Source organism: Narcine bancroftii, chromosome 2 (assembly GCF_036971445.1).
Source record: "Narcine bancroftii isolate sNarBan1 chromosome 2, sNarBan1.hap1, whole genome shotgun sequence".
Classification (NCBI taxonomy): domain Eukaryota; kingdom Metazoa; phylum Chordata; class Chondrichthyes; order Torpediniformes; family Narcinidae; genus Narcine; species Narcine bancroftii.
Window position 1 is genome coordinate 210,950,260 of NC_091470.1, and position 13,650 is coordinate 210,963,909.

The following is a 13,650-nucleotide window of genomic DNA, read 5'->3' on the forward strand; positions in this document are numbered from 1 at the left end:
TAAATGGTTTGCCTATTATCCTCAAACCATGGCCTCGTGTTCTGGATTTTCCCATTATTGGATCCATTCTGCCCAGTCCTGCCAGAATTTTATATGTCTCTATGAGATCCCCTCTCAATCTTCTAAACTCCAGCGAGTACAATCCCAATTTGCGCAATCTTTCCTCATACGTCATTCTTGCCATTCCAGGTATCAGCCTGGTGAATCGCCTCTGCACTCCCTCCATTGCAAGAACATCCTTCCTTAGATAAGGTGACCAAAACTGCACACAATACTCCAGGTGTGGTCTCACCAAGGCTCTGTAAAGCTGCAGTAAGGTATCCTTGTTCCTATACTCAAACCCTCTTGATATGAAGGCCAACATACCATTTACCTTTTTAACCGCCTGCTGTACCTGCATGCTCGCCTTCAGTGACTGGTGACAAGAACCCCTAGGTCTCTCTGCACTTCCCCATCTCCCAATCTATTGCCATTCAAATAGTAATCTGCCCTCCGGTTTGTATTACCAAAGTGGATAACCTCACATTTATCCACATTGTAGTGCATTTGCCATATATCTGCCCAGTCCCTCAATTTATCCAAATCACAATGGAGCTTCCTGACACCCTCTTCCATGCACACAACCCCTCCTAGCTTAGTGTCATCTGCAAATTTGGAGATATTACATCCAATCCCCTCATCTAGATCATTAATGTAAATTGTGAACAGCTGGGATCCCAGTACAGATCCCTGTGGCACCCCACTGGTCACCGGCTGCCACTCAGAAAATGAGCCATTTATCCCAACTCTCTGTCTTCTACCTGCCAGCCAGTTCTCAATCCACATCAATACTTTGCCCCCAATCCCATGAGCCTTGATTTTGTAAGCCAGTCATTTATGCGGGACCTTATCAAAGGCCTTTTGGAAGTCCAGGTACACCACATCCACTGTCTCTCCCCCATCTATTTTACCTGTCACCATCTCAAAGAATTCCAATAGATTTGTCAAGCACGATTTACCTTTTGTAAATCCATGTTGACTCTGTCCGATCCCTTCTCTGCTAGTCATGTGCTCCGCTATCACATCCTTAATAATGGATTCCATTCCATCATTTTGCCCACTACTGATGTAAGGCTCACCAGCCTATAATTCCCCGCTTTTTCTCTACCCCCATTTTTAAATATGGGGGTTACATTAGCTACCCTCCAATCCATGGGTACTGATCCTGAGTCTTTCGAGTACTGGAAAATAATTCTTAAAGCATCTGCTATCTGAATGGCCACTTCCTTAAGTACCCTAGGATGTAGATTATCAGGCCCTTGGGATTTATCTGCCTTCAATCCCATCAATTTCCCCAAGACCATGTCCTGAGAGATACTGATTTCTTTCAGTTCCTCCCTTGCATTAGTCTCTATGTTTCCCAAATTCCTTGGGAGGTTATTTGTATCCTCTCTTGTAAAAACAGAACTAAAGTAAGAATTTAATTAGTCTGCCATTTCCTTATTCCCCATTATATATTCCTATGCAGCCCCCCCACATCTCCATCGGGCACACAAAACTCAAAATGGTCAACCAGTTTACCTATCTCGGCTGCACCATTTCATCAGATGCAAGGATTGACAACGAGATAGACAACAGACTCGCCAAGGCAAATAGCGCCTTTGGAAGACTACACAAAAGAGTCTGGAAAAACAACCAACTGAAAAACTCACAAAGATAAGCGTATACAGAGCCGTTGTCATACCCTCGCTCCTGTTCGGCTCCGAATCATGGGTCCTCTACCGGCATCACCTACGGCTCCTAGAACGCTTCCACCAGTGTTGTCTCCGCTCCATCCTCAACATTCATTGGAGCGCCTTCATCCCTAACATCAAAGTACTCAAGATGGCAGAGGCCAACAGCATCGAGTCCACGCTGCTGAAGATCCAGCTGCGCTGGGTGGGTCACGTCTCCAGAATGGAGGACCATCGCCTTCCCAAGATCGTGTTATATGGCGAGCTCTCCACTGGCCACAGTGACAGAGGTGCATCAAAGAAGAGGTACAAGGACTGCCTAAAGAAATCTCTTGGTGCCTGCCACATTGACCACCGCCAGTGGGCTGATATTGCCTCAAACCGTGCATCTTGGCGCCTCACAGTTTGGCGGGCAGCAACCTCCTTTGAAGAAGACCGCAGAGCCCACCTCACTGACAAAAAACAAAGGAGGAAAAACCCAACACCCAACCCCAACCAACCAATTTTCCCCTGCAACCGTTGCAACCGTGTCTGCCTGTCCCGCATCGGACTTGTCAGCCACAAACGAGCCTGCAGCTGACGTGGACATTTACCCCCTCCATAAATCTTCGTCCGCGAAGCCAAGCCAAAGATTATATATTCCCCTGATTCCGACTGCAAAGGACCTACTCTGGATTTCATCAATCTTTTCCTCTTGACATATTTACAAAAGCTTTTGCAGTCGGTTTTTATATTTGCCGCAAGCTTACTTTCGTAATTTATTTTTGCTCTCTTGATTAATCCCTTTGTCCTCCTTTGGTGCATCTTGAACTGCTCCCAGTCTTTGGTTGTGGTACTTTTTTTGGCCAATTGATATGCTCTCTCTTTGGACCTCATCAGAAGACCCCAGTCAGTACGAATTGGAAACAATGTCCCCTCCTCACTGATCATCAATACAGGTGCACCCCAAGGATGTGTGCTCAGCCCACTGCTCTACTTATTATACACCCATGACTAATTGGCCAGGCACAATTCCAATGCTATCCACAAATTTCCTGATGAGACCATGGTTGTTGGCAGAATCACAAATGGCAATGAAGTGTACTGGTGGGAGATGGATCAGCTCATTGAGTGGTGTCACACCAACAACCTTGCTTGCAACGTTAGGAAAATTGAGGAGATGATCGTGGACTTCAGGAGGGAGTCAGGAGAAGACTGTCTAGTCCTCATTGAGGGTTCAATATTGGAGAGAGTGAAAAACAAATACCTGAGTGTCAACATCTCCGAAGATCTGTCCTGGAGCCTCCATGTAGATGCGTCACAAAGAAGACTCGCCAGCGGCTATACTTTGTGAGGTGTCTGAGCAGATTTGGTACATCACCTTATTACTAATGTAATCATTTTGGGGTGGCATGGTTGGTGCAATGTCTTTAGAGCACCAGCAATCTGGACCAGGGTTCGAATCCCACACTGTCTGCCAGGAGTTGGTACGTTCTCCCTGAGTCTGTGCTGGTTTTCCTCGGGAGCTCTGGTTTCCTTCCATTATAGGTTAATTGGGCAGCATGGACTCATGGGCAGAAATGGCCTTTTACCATGCTGTATGTCTAAATTTTTTTAATTTAAAAAAACTTCTTCAGGTGTACCATGGAGAGCATTCTGGCTGGTTGCATCACTCACTGCCTGATATGGAGGTGCCAACTCTCAGGACAAGAATAAACTCCAGAGAGTTGTTAACTCAGCCTGTGACATCACAGGCACCAGACCTCACTCCATCGAGGATTTCAACATGAGGCGGTGTCTTAAAAAAGCAGCCTCTATCCTCAAAAACCCCCAACATCCAAGCCATGCCCTCTTCACTCTGCTACCATCGGGGAAAAGGTACAAGAGCCTAAAGACGAGCACTCAATGGCACAAGGACAGCTTCTTCGCCACTGCCATCAGATTCCTGAATGATCAATGAACCACAGACCCGGCCTGACTTGAACTTTCCGTGCACTATTTTTATTACTTTTGTTAAGTGGTGGTTCTGCTGCAAAATAATATATTCCAGAATAAATTCTGGTTGAGATTCTGACATCCAATTTAAATGCTTCACATTTCTCCTTGAGTCTCATAATTTTCTCCAGGAAATATTTGGAAGACTCCTCTAGATGCGGTCTGAAGTTTACACGAGAGCATTTAAATTTGGTTTGGGTCGAACAAAATCTTCACAGAAGATCTGACCATCACTCTTGGGAGATTTAACGTTCATTTGAGCATTTGAGCCACCGTGACAGAGGTGCACCAAAGAAGAGGTACAAGGACTGCCTAAAGAAAGCTCTTGGTGCCTGCCACATTGACCACTGCCAGTGGGCTGATATCGCCTCAAACCTTGCATCTTGGCGCCTCACAGTTCGGCGGGCAGCAACCTCCTTTGAAGAAGACCGCAGAGCCTACCTCACTGACAAAAGACAAAGGAGGAAAAACCCAACCCCCAACCCCAACCAACCAATTTTCCCTTGCAACCATGTCTGCCTGTCCCGCATCGGACTTGTCAGCCACAAACGAGCCTGCAGCTGACATGGACATTACCCCTCCATAAATCTTCATCCGTGAAGCCAAGCTAAAGAAAGAAACCTGTCTGCTTTTGGAAGGCTAATTTAAACATGGAAATATGAACCTGAACACATATCCTCAAAATTCCGAATGAGGGGCCTTCTGTCCTCGCTCACTCTTGTTCGTCAAGGATATGTTGAACTGGACAGTGGTGTCATGAGGGGGGGTGCGGACTGCACCAGGTGACACCATCAGAGGGGGTGACAACAAAATGACTGTTGTTCCAAGCCCAGAGGACCCATAAACCCAGCGGCAGTAGATATTCACCAAGACAAATGATTGCTTAAACAAATGTTATTTTTAATTATCTTTAAGCATGAAAACAGAATCACACTTTAACTTATCTATTATTAACTTAACCCTCTTTTAATTCTAACTGCACGTGTATGTAATATGTGTGTAAGTTCAGAAAATTTATTTTTTTCACAGTCAAATCTCACTTCTCATTCCTCCAAGTTCATTGGTTGCAGGAAATTCTTATACTGTGCACAGAATGTAATATTTGTAAAGTTCACCAGGCTTTCATGCTCCAAGGGTAAATGGTTACCCCTCAGGAAGGTTCTTGTTGGTTTTCAGAGAGAGATTTGTTGTTCCAAGGCATTCACGACTGATGCACTTCCATATAGAGCCAATGGAACTTGCCCCATCAGGATCTCCACATGATAACCTCTTTCTTTCAGGTCACCACAGAGTTCTTTTCTGTTTCTCTTATTCCAAGTGAAATATTAAACAGCCAGTGCTCTCCTCTTGCATGAACCACAAAGGCTGTGACTAGGCCATCTTCCACACTGGGGGTTCTTGCCAGCTTTTCCTGTTTCAGTTCCAGCTGCGCTCTCTCGCTCTCTCTCTCTCTCTCACACACACTCCATAACTAAAAGAAAGCCTGTTTGACTCTCTCTGCTTGCAAAACCACATGACCCTCTTTAATAGCAAAACTCTCCTGTAGCCAGCATTCTTTTCCATCTGTTGCTTTGGTAAGCAACAATCCATTAGTGAAGTCTCTTGATCACCCTTCAAAGCTCTTGCAAAAAGGTGTGAGAAGCCACTATGTCTAGCATAGCTCCAGTATAGCTCCAATAAAGTGGTTGTATGTGACTTACTCTAAACAAACCTTTCCCAATTTATCTCTCAAAAACATTTCTGTATACTCTTTCACACTGTCTTTCAAGTTTTTGTGCAGTGTTTCAACAGAAATGTATGTTTTTAAATAAAAATATCCCTGCAGATGGGTAATAATGACAGCTCTGTCTGAAGCACATGAGAAGGTTCAAAAATCAAATGAGCATCGAGCCTTGTAGGTATATTTTTACATGTAAACTGGGCTTTCAGAAAATGTAATTGGGCGGCACAGGCTCGTGGGCCAGAAGGACCTGTATCCGTGATGTATGTCAATAAATAAATAAATATATAGATAAATAAATAAGAAGGAAAGAAAAATTAGTAATAAATTTCCTGACATGAGTGCATTATTGTACAGCATGGAGAATAAGCAAATGGAGTAAATTGCCATAAACTGTGCATAAAAATGTTCATTACTGTTCTTTATTCAAGAGAGCACAATAAATTTCATTCTTTTTTCCAGAAGCCAGCAAATAGTGAGAGAGATTCACTTCACGGGCTGTGCCTGGAATGCCAGATGCTTTTGCCCGCATGTCCATCACTCTGGGGACTGAACCTCAGCAAAACACCAATCCTTTTGGTCAAAGTACATTCACCATGTTTTGGAAGGGAATTGTAAGATTTAGACCTAGTGACAGTGATTTCCAAATCATGAAGGTATGTTCATTGAAATGAGGGACTCACGTGTCTGATTCACCAGTCCTCTGAGGTAGTTCTTGTCAGGTCCAGAAGTGCTCTGAGAGACCCTTGCTAAACAACTTGCAGTGTAGATGGTAGATAATGTATGATGCAGCCTATCTGTCTGTGGCAGAACTGCCAGTTCCTATCTTTTATAATTTTGCCTCAGTTTTTAATTGCGGTATGCCTGCAGGCATGTGGCACAGACACTATTACCAACACAGTATTCTGACAAAGAAGCATAACTGGCAACTAAACTTTGAGACATTAATACATTTGGTCTCACCCAATGAGAGACATTCCATCCCTCTGGTCAATCACAGGCTCTGACCTCCCATCCATCGAATGCATCTGTGTGCGGCACTGCCGCAAGAAGGCAGCCAATATTATAAAGGGTCCCCATTGCCCTGGTCACAACCTCTTCTCACTGCTTCCTTCACACAGAAGGTCCAGCACTTCTGGTTCAAGAACAGTTTCTTTCCAACAGCTCCTAAGCCCTTGTTACACTATTCAGGTGCTGCATTACAAAAGGACTGACTGTCAAGTCTTGCTAAGTCACTTTTTTTTGCTCTTGGATTACTGAAAATTTATTATCTATTTTTGTACTTGTCCCTTTAATTCAATTAACAGATATTATAGTTGATTTTGTTCTGCTGTGTTTTTTTTACAACCTATCTGTTCACCAGCATTAAGTAAACATGTTGAACAATGTGTCTGACAATAAACTCATCATTATTCCATTTCTAAGAAGCTGCTTAATGGAATTAAATGTCAATGGCCATATGCAAAAAAATCTTAAGGCTTGTTGGAAACAATCGTTACCTGACATTTTTGAGGCCTGTTGCCTTTGGCCACAGCTTCTTTGATTATAGAGCTGAGTCTTGTGTAATATAGGTAACATGCCCCATTTATGATGGAAGAAAGGCCATTGGTGAAACAGCTAAAGATGGTTAGACCTGGAACACTTTACCAGGGGGCTCCTGCCGTGAAATTTTGGGCTGAATGACAGGTCTCCTAAACACCTCTTAATGAGGTATGATTCCATTGGAATAAGTTCTCTTTGATACTCATTCATGTGGTGTTCTTTATGTAAGTCCTGCTCAATTGCTGCCTTGATGTTAATAGGCCCCTTCAGGTAGCCTGAACACCCCAGTGTAAAGCCGCATAATCTCTCCCCCCTAAAGTACGGCTAAAGACGTACTCACCCTGAATGCAGCAGAAGCACCTCTGAGGCGCTGACGCCAACCCTCCTCTGGGAGGGATAATCGGCAGAGTGCTGGGCTCTGCCGATGCCCCTGGATGTGCAGTCGCTGTAAGCAGCTGCCTGGGGGTGGGCTGATGACTCGATCAGCCGGAGACCCAACTCCCTGCTGACATTTATTCTCAACTCATCCCTTGCAATCAGTTGTTTGGCCCGGCTTGGATTAAGGGTGGATGAAAACTGAGTCATGCTAATAATTGCAAGTAGCTTACTGGTGAATAATTGTTGATCAATTGCTGATGACCGAATCCAGATACTAGTGAAAACATACAGTAAACACTGGAGGAACTCAGCCAGTCTTGCAATGTCTATAGGAGGTAAAGATATATTATTGGTTTCAGGCCTAAGCCCTTCTTCAAGGTATGAGCAAAAAGCAGGCAGATGTCTGAATAGAGGCTGGGGAGAGAAAGGGGACAATGGGAGGGGGACGAGCCCTGAGCAACAGGTAAAGTTGTTCATTGGATATGTTTGGAAGAACGGTGAGGTCATTCCTCTATCTCCTTTCCTCTCTCTCTCTCTCTCTCTCTCTCTCTCTCTCTCTCTCTCTCTCTCTCTCTCTCTCTCTCTCTCTCTATCTCTCTCTCTCTCGTAGAAACAGAAGATAGGAGCAGGAGTAGGTCATTCGGCCCTTCGAGCCTACTCCGCCATTCAATGAGATCATGGCTGATCTTAAAGTTCAGTACCCCGTCCCCGCCTTCTCTCCGTAACCCCTAATTCCCTTATACTGAAGAAATATATCTAATTCCCTCTTAAATATATTCAATGAACATGCCTCTACTGCTCTCTAGGTAAATAAATTCCTCCTCATCTCGGTTCTAAATGGTTTGCCTATTATCCTCGAAGCATGGCCCCGGGCTCTGGACTCCCCCACCATTGGAAACATCCCTTCCGCATCCATTCTGTCCAGTCCTGCCAGAATTTTATATGTCTCTATGAGATCCTCTCTCAATCTTCTAAACTCCAGCGAGTACAATCCCAAATTGCACAATCTTTCCTCATAAGTCATTCCTGCCATTCCAGGTATCAGCCTGGTGAATCGCCTCTGCACTCCCTCCATTGCAAATACATCCTTCCTTAGATAAGGTGACCAAAACTGCACACAATACTCCAGGTGTGGTCTCACCAAGGCTCTGTAGAGCTGCAGTAAGGTATCCTTGTTCCTATACTCCAACCCTCTTGATATGAAGGCCAACATACCATTTACCTTTTTAACCTCCTGCTGTACCTGCATGCTCGCCTTCAGTGACTGGTGACAAGAACCCCTAGGTCTCTCTGCACTTCCCCATCTCCCAATCTATTGCCATTCAAATAGTAATCTGCCCTCCGGTTTGTATTACCAAAGTGGATAACCTCACATTTATCCACATTGTAGTGCATTTTCCATGTATCTGCCCAGTCCCTCAATTTATCCAAATCACAGTGGAGCTTCCTGACCCCCTCTTCAGTGCACACAACCCCTCCTAGCTTAGTGACGTCTGCCAATTTGGAGATATTACATCCAATCCCCTCATCTAGATCATTAATGTAAATTGTGAACAGCTGATGTCCCAGTACAGATCCCTGTGGCACCCCACTGGTCACCGGCTGCCACTCAGAAAACAAGCCATTTATCCCAACTCTCTGTCTTCTACCTGCCAGCCAGTTCTCAATCCATATCAATACTTTGCCGCCAATCCCATGAGCCTTGATTTTGTAAGCCAGTCATTTATGCGGGACCTTATCGAAGGCCTTTTGGAAGTCCAGGTACGCCACATCCACTGGCTCTCCCCCATCTATTTTATCTGTCACCATCTCAAAGAATTCCAATAGATTTGTCAAGCTCAATTTACCTTTTGTAAATCCATGTTGACTCTGTCCGATCCCTTCTCTGCTAGTCATATGCTCCGCTATCACATCCTTAATAATGGATTCCATCATTTTGCTCACTACTGATGTAAGGCTCACCAGCCTATAATTCCCCGCTTTTTCTCTACCCCCCTTTTTAAATAGTGGGGTAACATTAGCTTCCCTCCAATCCATGGGTACTGATCCTGAGTCTATCGAGTTCTGGAAAATAATTCTTAAAGCATCTGCTATCTGAATGTCCACTTCTTTAAGTACCCTAGGATGTAGATTATCAGGCCCTTGGGATTTATCGGCCTTCAATCCCTTCAATTTCCCCAAGACCATGTCCTTAGAGATACTGATTTCTTTCAGCTCTATGTTTCCCAAACGTCCTTTGGAGGTTATTTGTATCTTCTCTTGTGAAAACAGAACTAAAGTAAGAATTTAATTGGTCTGCCATTTCCTTATTCCCCATTATATATTCCCCTGATTCTGACTACAAGCGTCCTACTCTGGATTTCACCAATCTTTTCCTCTTGACATATCTATAAAAACCTTTGCAGTTGGTTTTTATGTTTGCCGCAAGCTTACTTTCGTAATTTATTTTTGCCCTCTTGATTAATCCCCTTGTCCTCCTTTGCTGCATCTTGAACTGTTCCCAGTCTTCGGATTTGGTACTTTTTTTGGCCAAGTGATATGCTTTCTCTTTGGACCTAATGCTGTCTCTAATTTCCCTTGTTATCCACGGTTGAGTCACCTTTTTTGGTTTATTTTTATGCCAAATCGGTATATAAACGATTTCTGCAATTCTTCCATTAGATCTTTGAATGTTTTCCATTGTCTATCCACCATCAACCCCTCCCGTAAACACCACCCAATCAATCTTACTCAACTCCCGTCTCATACCATCATAATTCTCTTTATTTAAATTCAGGACCTTAGTCTCGGTTTTAATTTCTTCACTCTCCATGTCGAATGAGAATTCGATCATATTGTGATCGCTCCTACCCAAAGGGCCTCGTACAACAAGATTGCTGATTAGCCCCTTTTCATTGCATAATATCCAGTCTAAAATTACCTGCTCCCCGAGTTGATTCCTTGACATATTGGTCTAGATAACCGTCCCTTAAATATTCAAGGAATTCCTCCTCCTCAGTATTTTTACTAATTTGGCTAGTCCAATCTATATGTAAATTAAAGTCTCCCATGATGACAGCTGTTCCCTTATTGCACGCTTCTCTAATTTCTCTTTTTATGCCTTCCCTCACCACTACATTACTATTTGGAAGCCTATATACCACCCCCACTAATGTTTTTCACCCCTTGCTATTCCTCAGTTCTACCCATATAGATTCCGCATCTTCCGAGTTAATATCCTTCCTGTCAATTGTGTCGGTCCCTTCTCTCACCATCAATGCTATCCCACCCCCTTTTCTTTCTTGCCGATCCCTTCTAGATATTGTATACCCTGGGATGTTAAGTTCCCAGGCTTGCCCACCTTGCAGCCATGTTTCTGTAATCCCAATCTCTTCCCCTTTTCCTCTATCTCCTTTCAAAGAGCCAAAATCAATTATCGCCTTTCCAATTAACACCTTTTGTTTGACACCCCGGTCACCCGCCCATCCAAGCTCCCGACACTCCGGCAACCCACCTGTCTGAGCTCCCGACAGCCAGGTCACCCACCCGTCCAAGCTCCCGACACCCCAGTCACCCACCCGTCCAAGCTCCTGACGCCCCGGTCACCCGACTGTCCGAGCTCCGAACACCCTGGTCACCCACCCGTCCGAGCTCCTGATGCCTTGGCTTCCTACCCATCCAGACCCCTAACACCCTAGCTGCCCACCCATCCCAACTCTCGACGATCCGCTGCCCACCCATCCGGACCCCCAACACCCATCTGAGCTCCCGACCTTGGATCCTCCCCCACCTGCTGCCCATTCAAATTCCTGAAGCCCTGACTGCTGATTGACCACCTGGACCTGGCCAACTGAGCTTCTAACACCTTGAATGACGCAGGTACTTACTGATGTCAAAGGTTTGACCCGAGTGAAAGTCAAACTCCCCTTTTTTGGTCAAAAAGATGTAACAATTCCACGAGCATTTATGGCAGGGGTTGATCTTCCAATTTACAGGTAGCCTTGATTTGACAGGGCATGAGGTCATGGACAGACATGTCGGTGTGAATTTGAAATGTTTGACCATTATTATTTTAATATTTGCTGCATAATCTGTGTGACCTGCTGGGTTTCTCCAGCATGTCCTGGATTGAACTACAGTCACAGAATCTGCAGACTTCCTTGTTTAACTTGCTCTCTTGAATGCCAACTTTTACTTGACTCGCTGGTCAAACCTAGGGTTAGAGTGAAGCTGGAGTAATTGTGGTCAGGTACTGACCAGATCCAGTGCCCAAAATCAGATATTCGGTGCTGAGCAGCATCAGTGGACGAGAAAGAATGGTCAATGTTTTGGCCCAAACTGATGCAGTGTGACCTGCTGAGTTCCTCCGGCAGAATGTGTTTAGCTCCACTTTCCAGCATCTGCAGTCTCCTGTGTGGGCTTGTTTGTACTGGAGCCTCAAATTGGGGTCCTAAAATGTAAATGTATGTACAATGTTGAGAAACAAATGGATTGCATATTCAATCCAGCTAATACAAGAACTTATATAATTCATAGTTATTGGACCAGACTAAGAAGAGGAGCTTCTAATAAACTTCACAGAGTACCATGGAGTACAGCTCCGCAGATTTATCAACACTCAGCCCAACAGTCACAACAATATCCCCACTGGCAGTGAGGTCTACACTCCTGCATTCGAACTAACAAGGCCCACTTTACAAAATTGCACAGGAACAATTTACTACATCACCTGTAGGTCACCTGTTCCACGTATGGGTGTTAACCCCTACCCTCTTATTGTTAAGATTTTGCAGATTCTTCAACTGGATCATGGAGACATGTAACTATTCTCAGATATTTGTTTTTCATCAATGTTTTATCTGTGTGAATGTCAAGCTGCTTAACATATTGGACAGAAGCTTTGGTCAATATCCAGCAATCTGTTCTTCATTGTAATCTTGTTTTCCTTTATTGTAATCTGATGATCTTAATTCTTTTTGAACTTTTTCTCTCCTTACATAGAAGAAAACATGGGATGCCAAAAAATTATCAACAAAGGAAGTCAACATTCATGTCGCCAAAAGTATCCATTCAAATGAATCAGAAGGAAGAAAAATGGAAAACTGCGTGAAGTAAAAAAAATCAATTAGACCACGATCTTACAGAAAAATCAATGCTGTTTGCACTTTATAAAAGCTTCATTGCCACAAGAAGACTAAAGAATTTACATGCTTAAAAACCTTGAAACCTGAGATGTGCCTTGAGAACCAGTAGCTGACGATTCATTCAATGATTTAGAGCCTCAAAGCTGTAATTAATATGTAAAATGTATGTATAACTGGAATTCGGAATACATTTAACATCTGAATAACCTAAAAAATGCGTGTTGGTTTTCTCTTCAAAATCTATTCCACAGAGTCAAATTAATAATTTTACATTGCTTATAAAGAACACTTCGTTCTCAGTTTCCTAGACAGGCGATTCATAAGCTTCTTTAAAATGCTTCTTCACTGATCTTCTGTTGCCCTGACAAAGTTTTATAGAACCAACTCCATCGGGATCATCCACTCTAGATTGTTGAAAGTTGCCACTGTGTCTCCTGTTGACTGTTATTATTATATCTAAGACGAGGTTGGATAGATTTTTACATAGTCGGGGAATTAAAGCTTGTGGGGAAAAGGCCAGTAGGTGGAGATGAGCCTATCATCAGATCAGCCATGATCTCATTGAATGGCAGAACAGGCTCGATGGGCAGATGGCTGACTCCTGCACCTATCATGCTCTTATGATGTTCTTAAATGTCTTTTTTTCTTTTTAAATTTCTTTTTTGAGTTTAACATAGAAATCCTACATACAAAATCCTCGAATAAAACAAATAACTGGTCATATCATATACATATCACAAATTAATATAAATGTAAATCAAAAACTTATCCATATTTGTTTATTTAACAATATTTATTTAATCATTCTTGATAGAAACCAACTACATTAGACAATCCCTTGATCTAAACAAAGTGTAAATTCTGTCTAATGAGATATGGTCTTTGATAACCATATTTAAACCCATATTAAAAAGTTAATCTAAAAATAGAATAAAAAAGAAAAAAAATTAAAACTGAATCTAATCTATCCCCTCCCTCTAATCAAGGGAACCTTAACCATATAACCATATAAGCACAGTTATTATTATATCTAAGACAGCACAGAACAGGCCAGTTCGGCCCTACTAGTCCATGCCGTAACAAATTCCCACCCTCCTAGTCCCACTGACCAGCACCCGGTCCATACCCCTCCAGTCCTCTCCTCTCTATGTAACTATCCAGTCTATCCTTAAATGTAACCAATGATCCCGCCTCAACTACG

The 13,650-nt window shown here is 43.3% G+C and overlaps 1 protein-coding gene across 2 annotated transcripts in view; it reads left to right on the forward strand.

Moving 5' to 3' along the window:
- LOC138755054 (brain and acute leukemia cytoplasmic protein-like) overlaps positions 1-12,664 on the forward strand; it is a 37,294-nt gene extending 24,630 nt beyond the window's left edge. The window contains exon 3 of one of the 2 annotated variants that reach the window (XM_069920243.1): positions 5,869-6,062. In XM_069920243.1, coding sequence (XP_069776344.1) covers positions 5,869-6,024 — 156 coding nt within the window. In that variant the 3' untranslated portion in view covers positions 6,025-6,062. Of the gene's footprint in view, positions 1-5,868; positions 6,063-12,306 lie in introns of those variants that run through there. The other variant, XM_069920244.1, reaches the window with a different exon arrangement.
- The last annotated feature ends 986 nt before the right edge of the window (positions 12,665-13,650 follow it).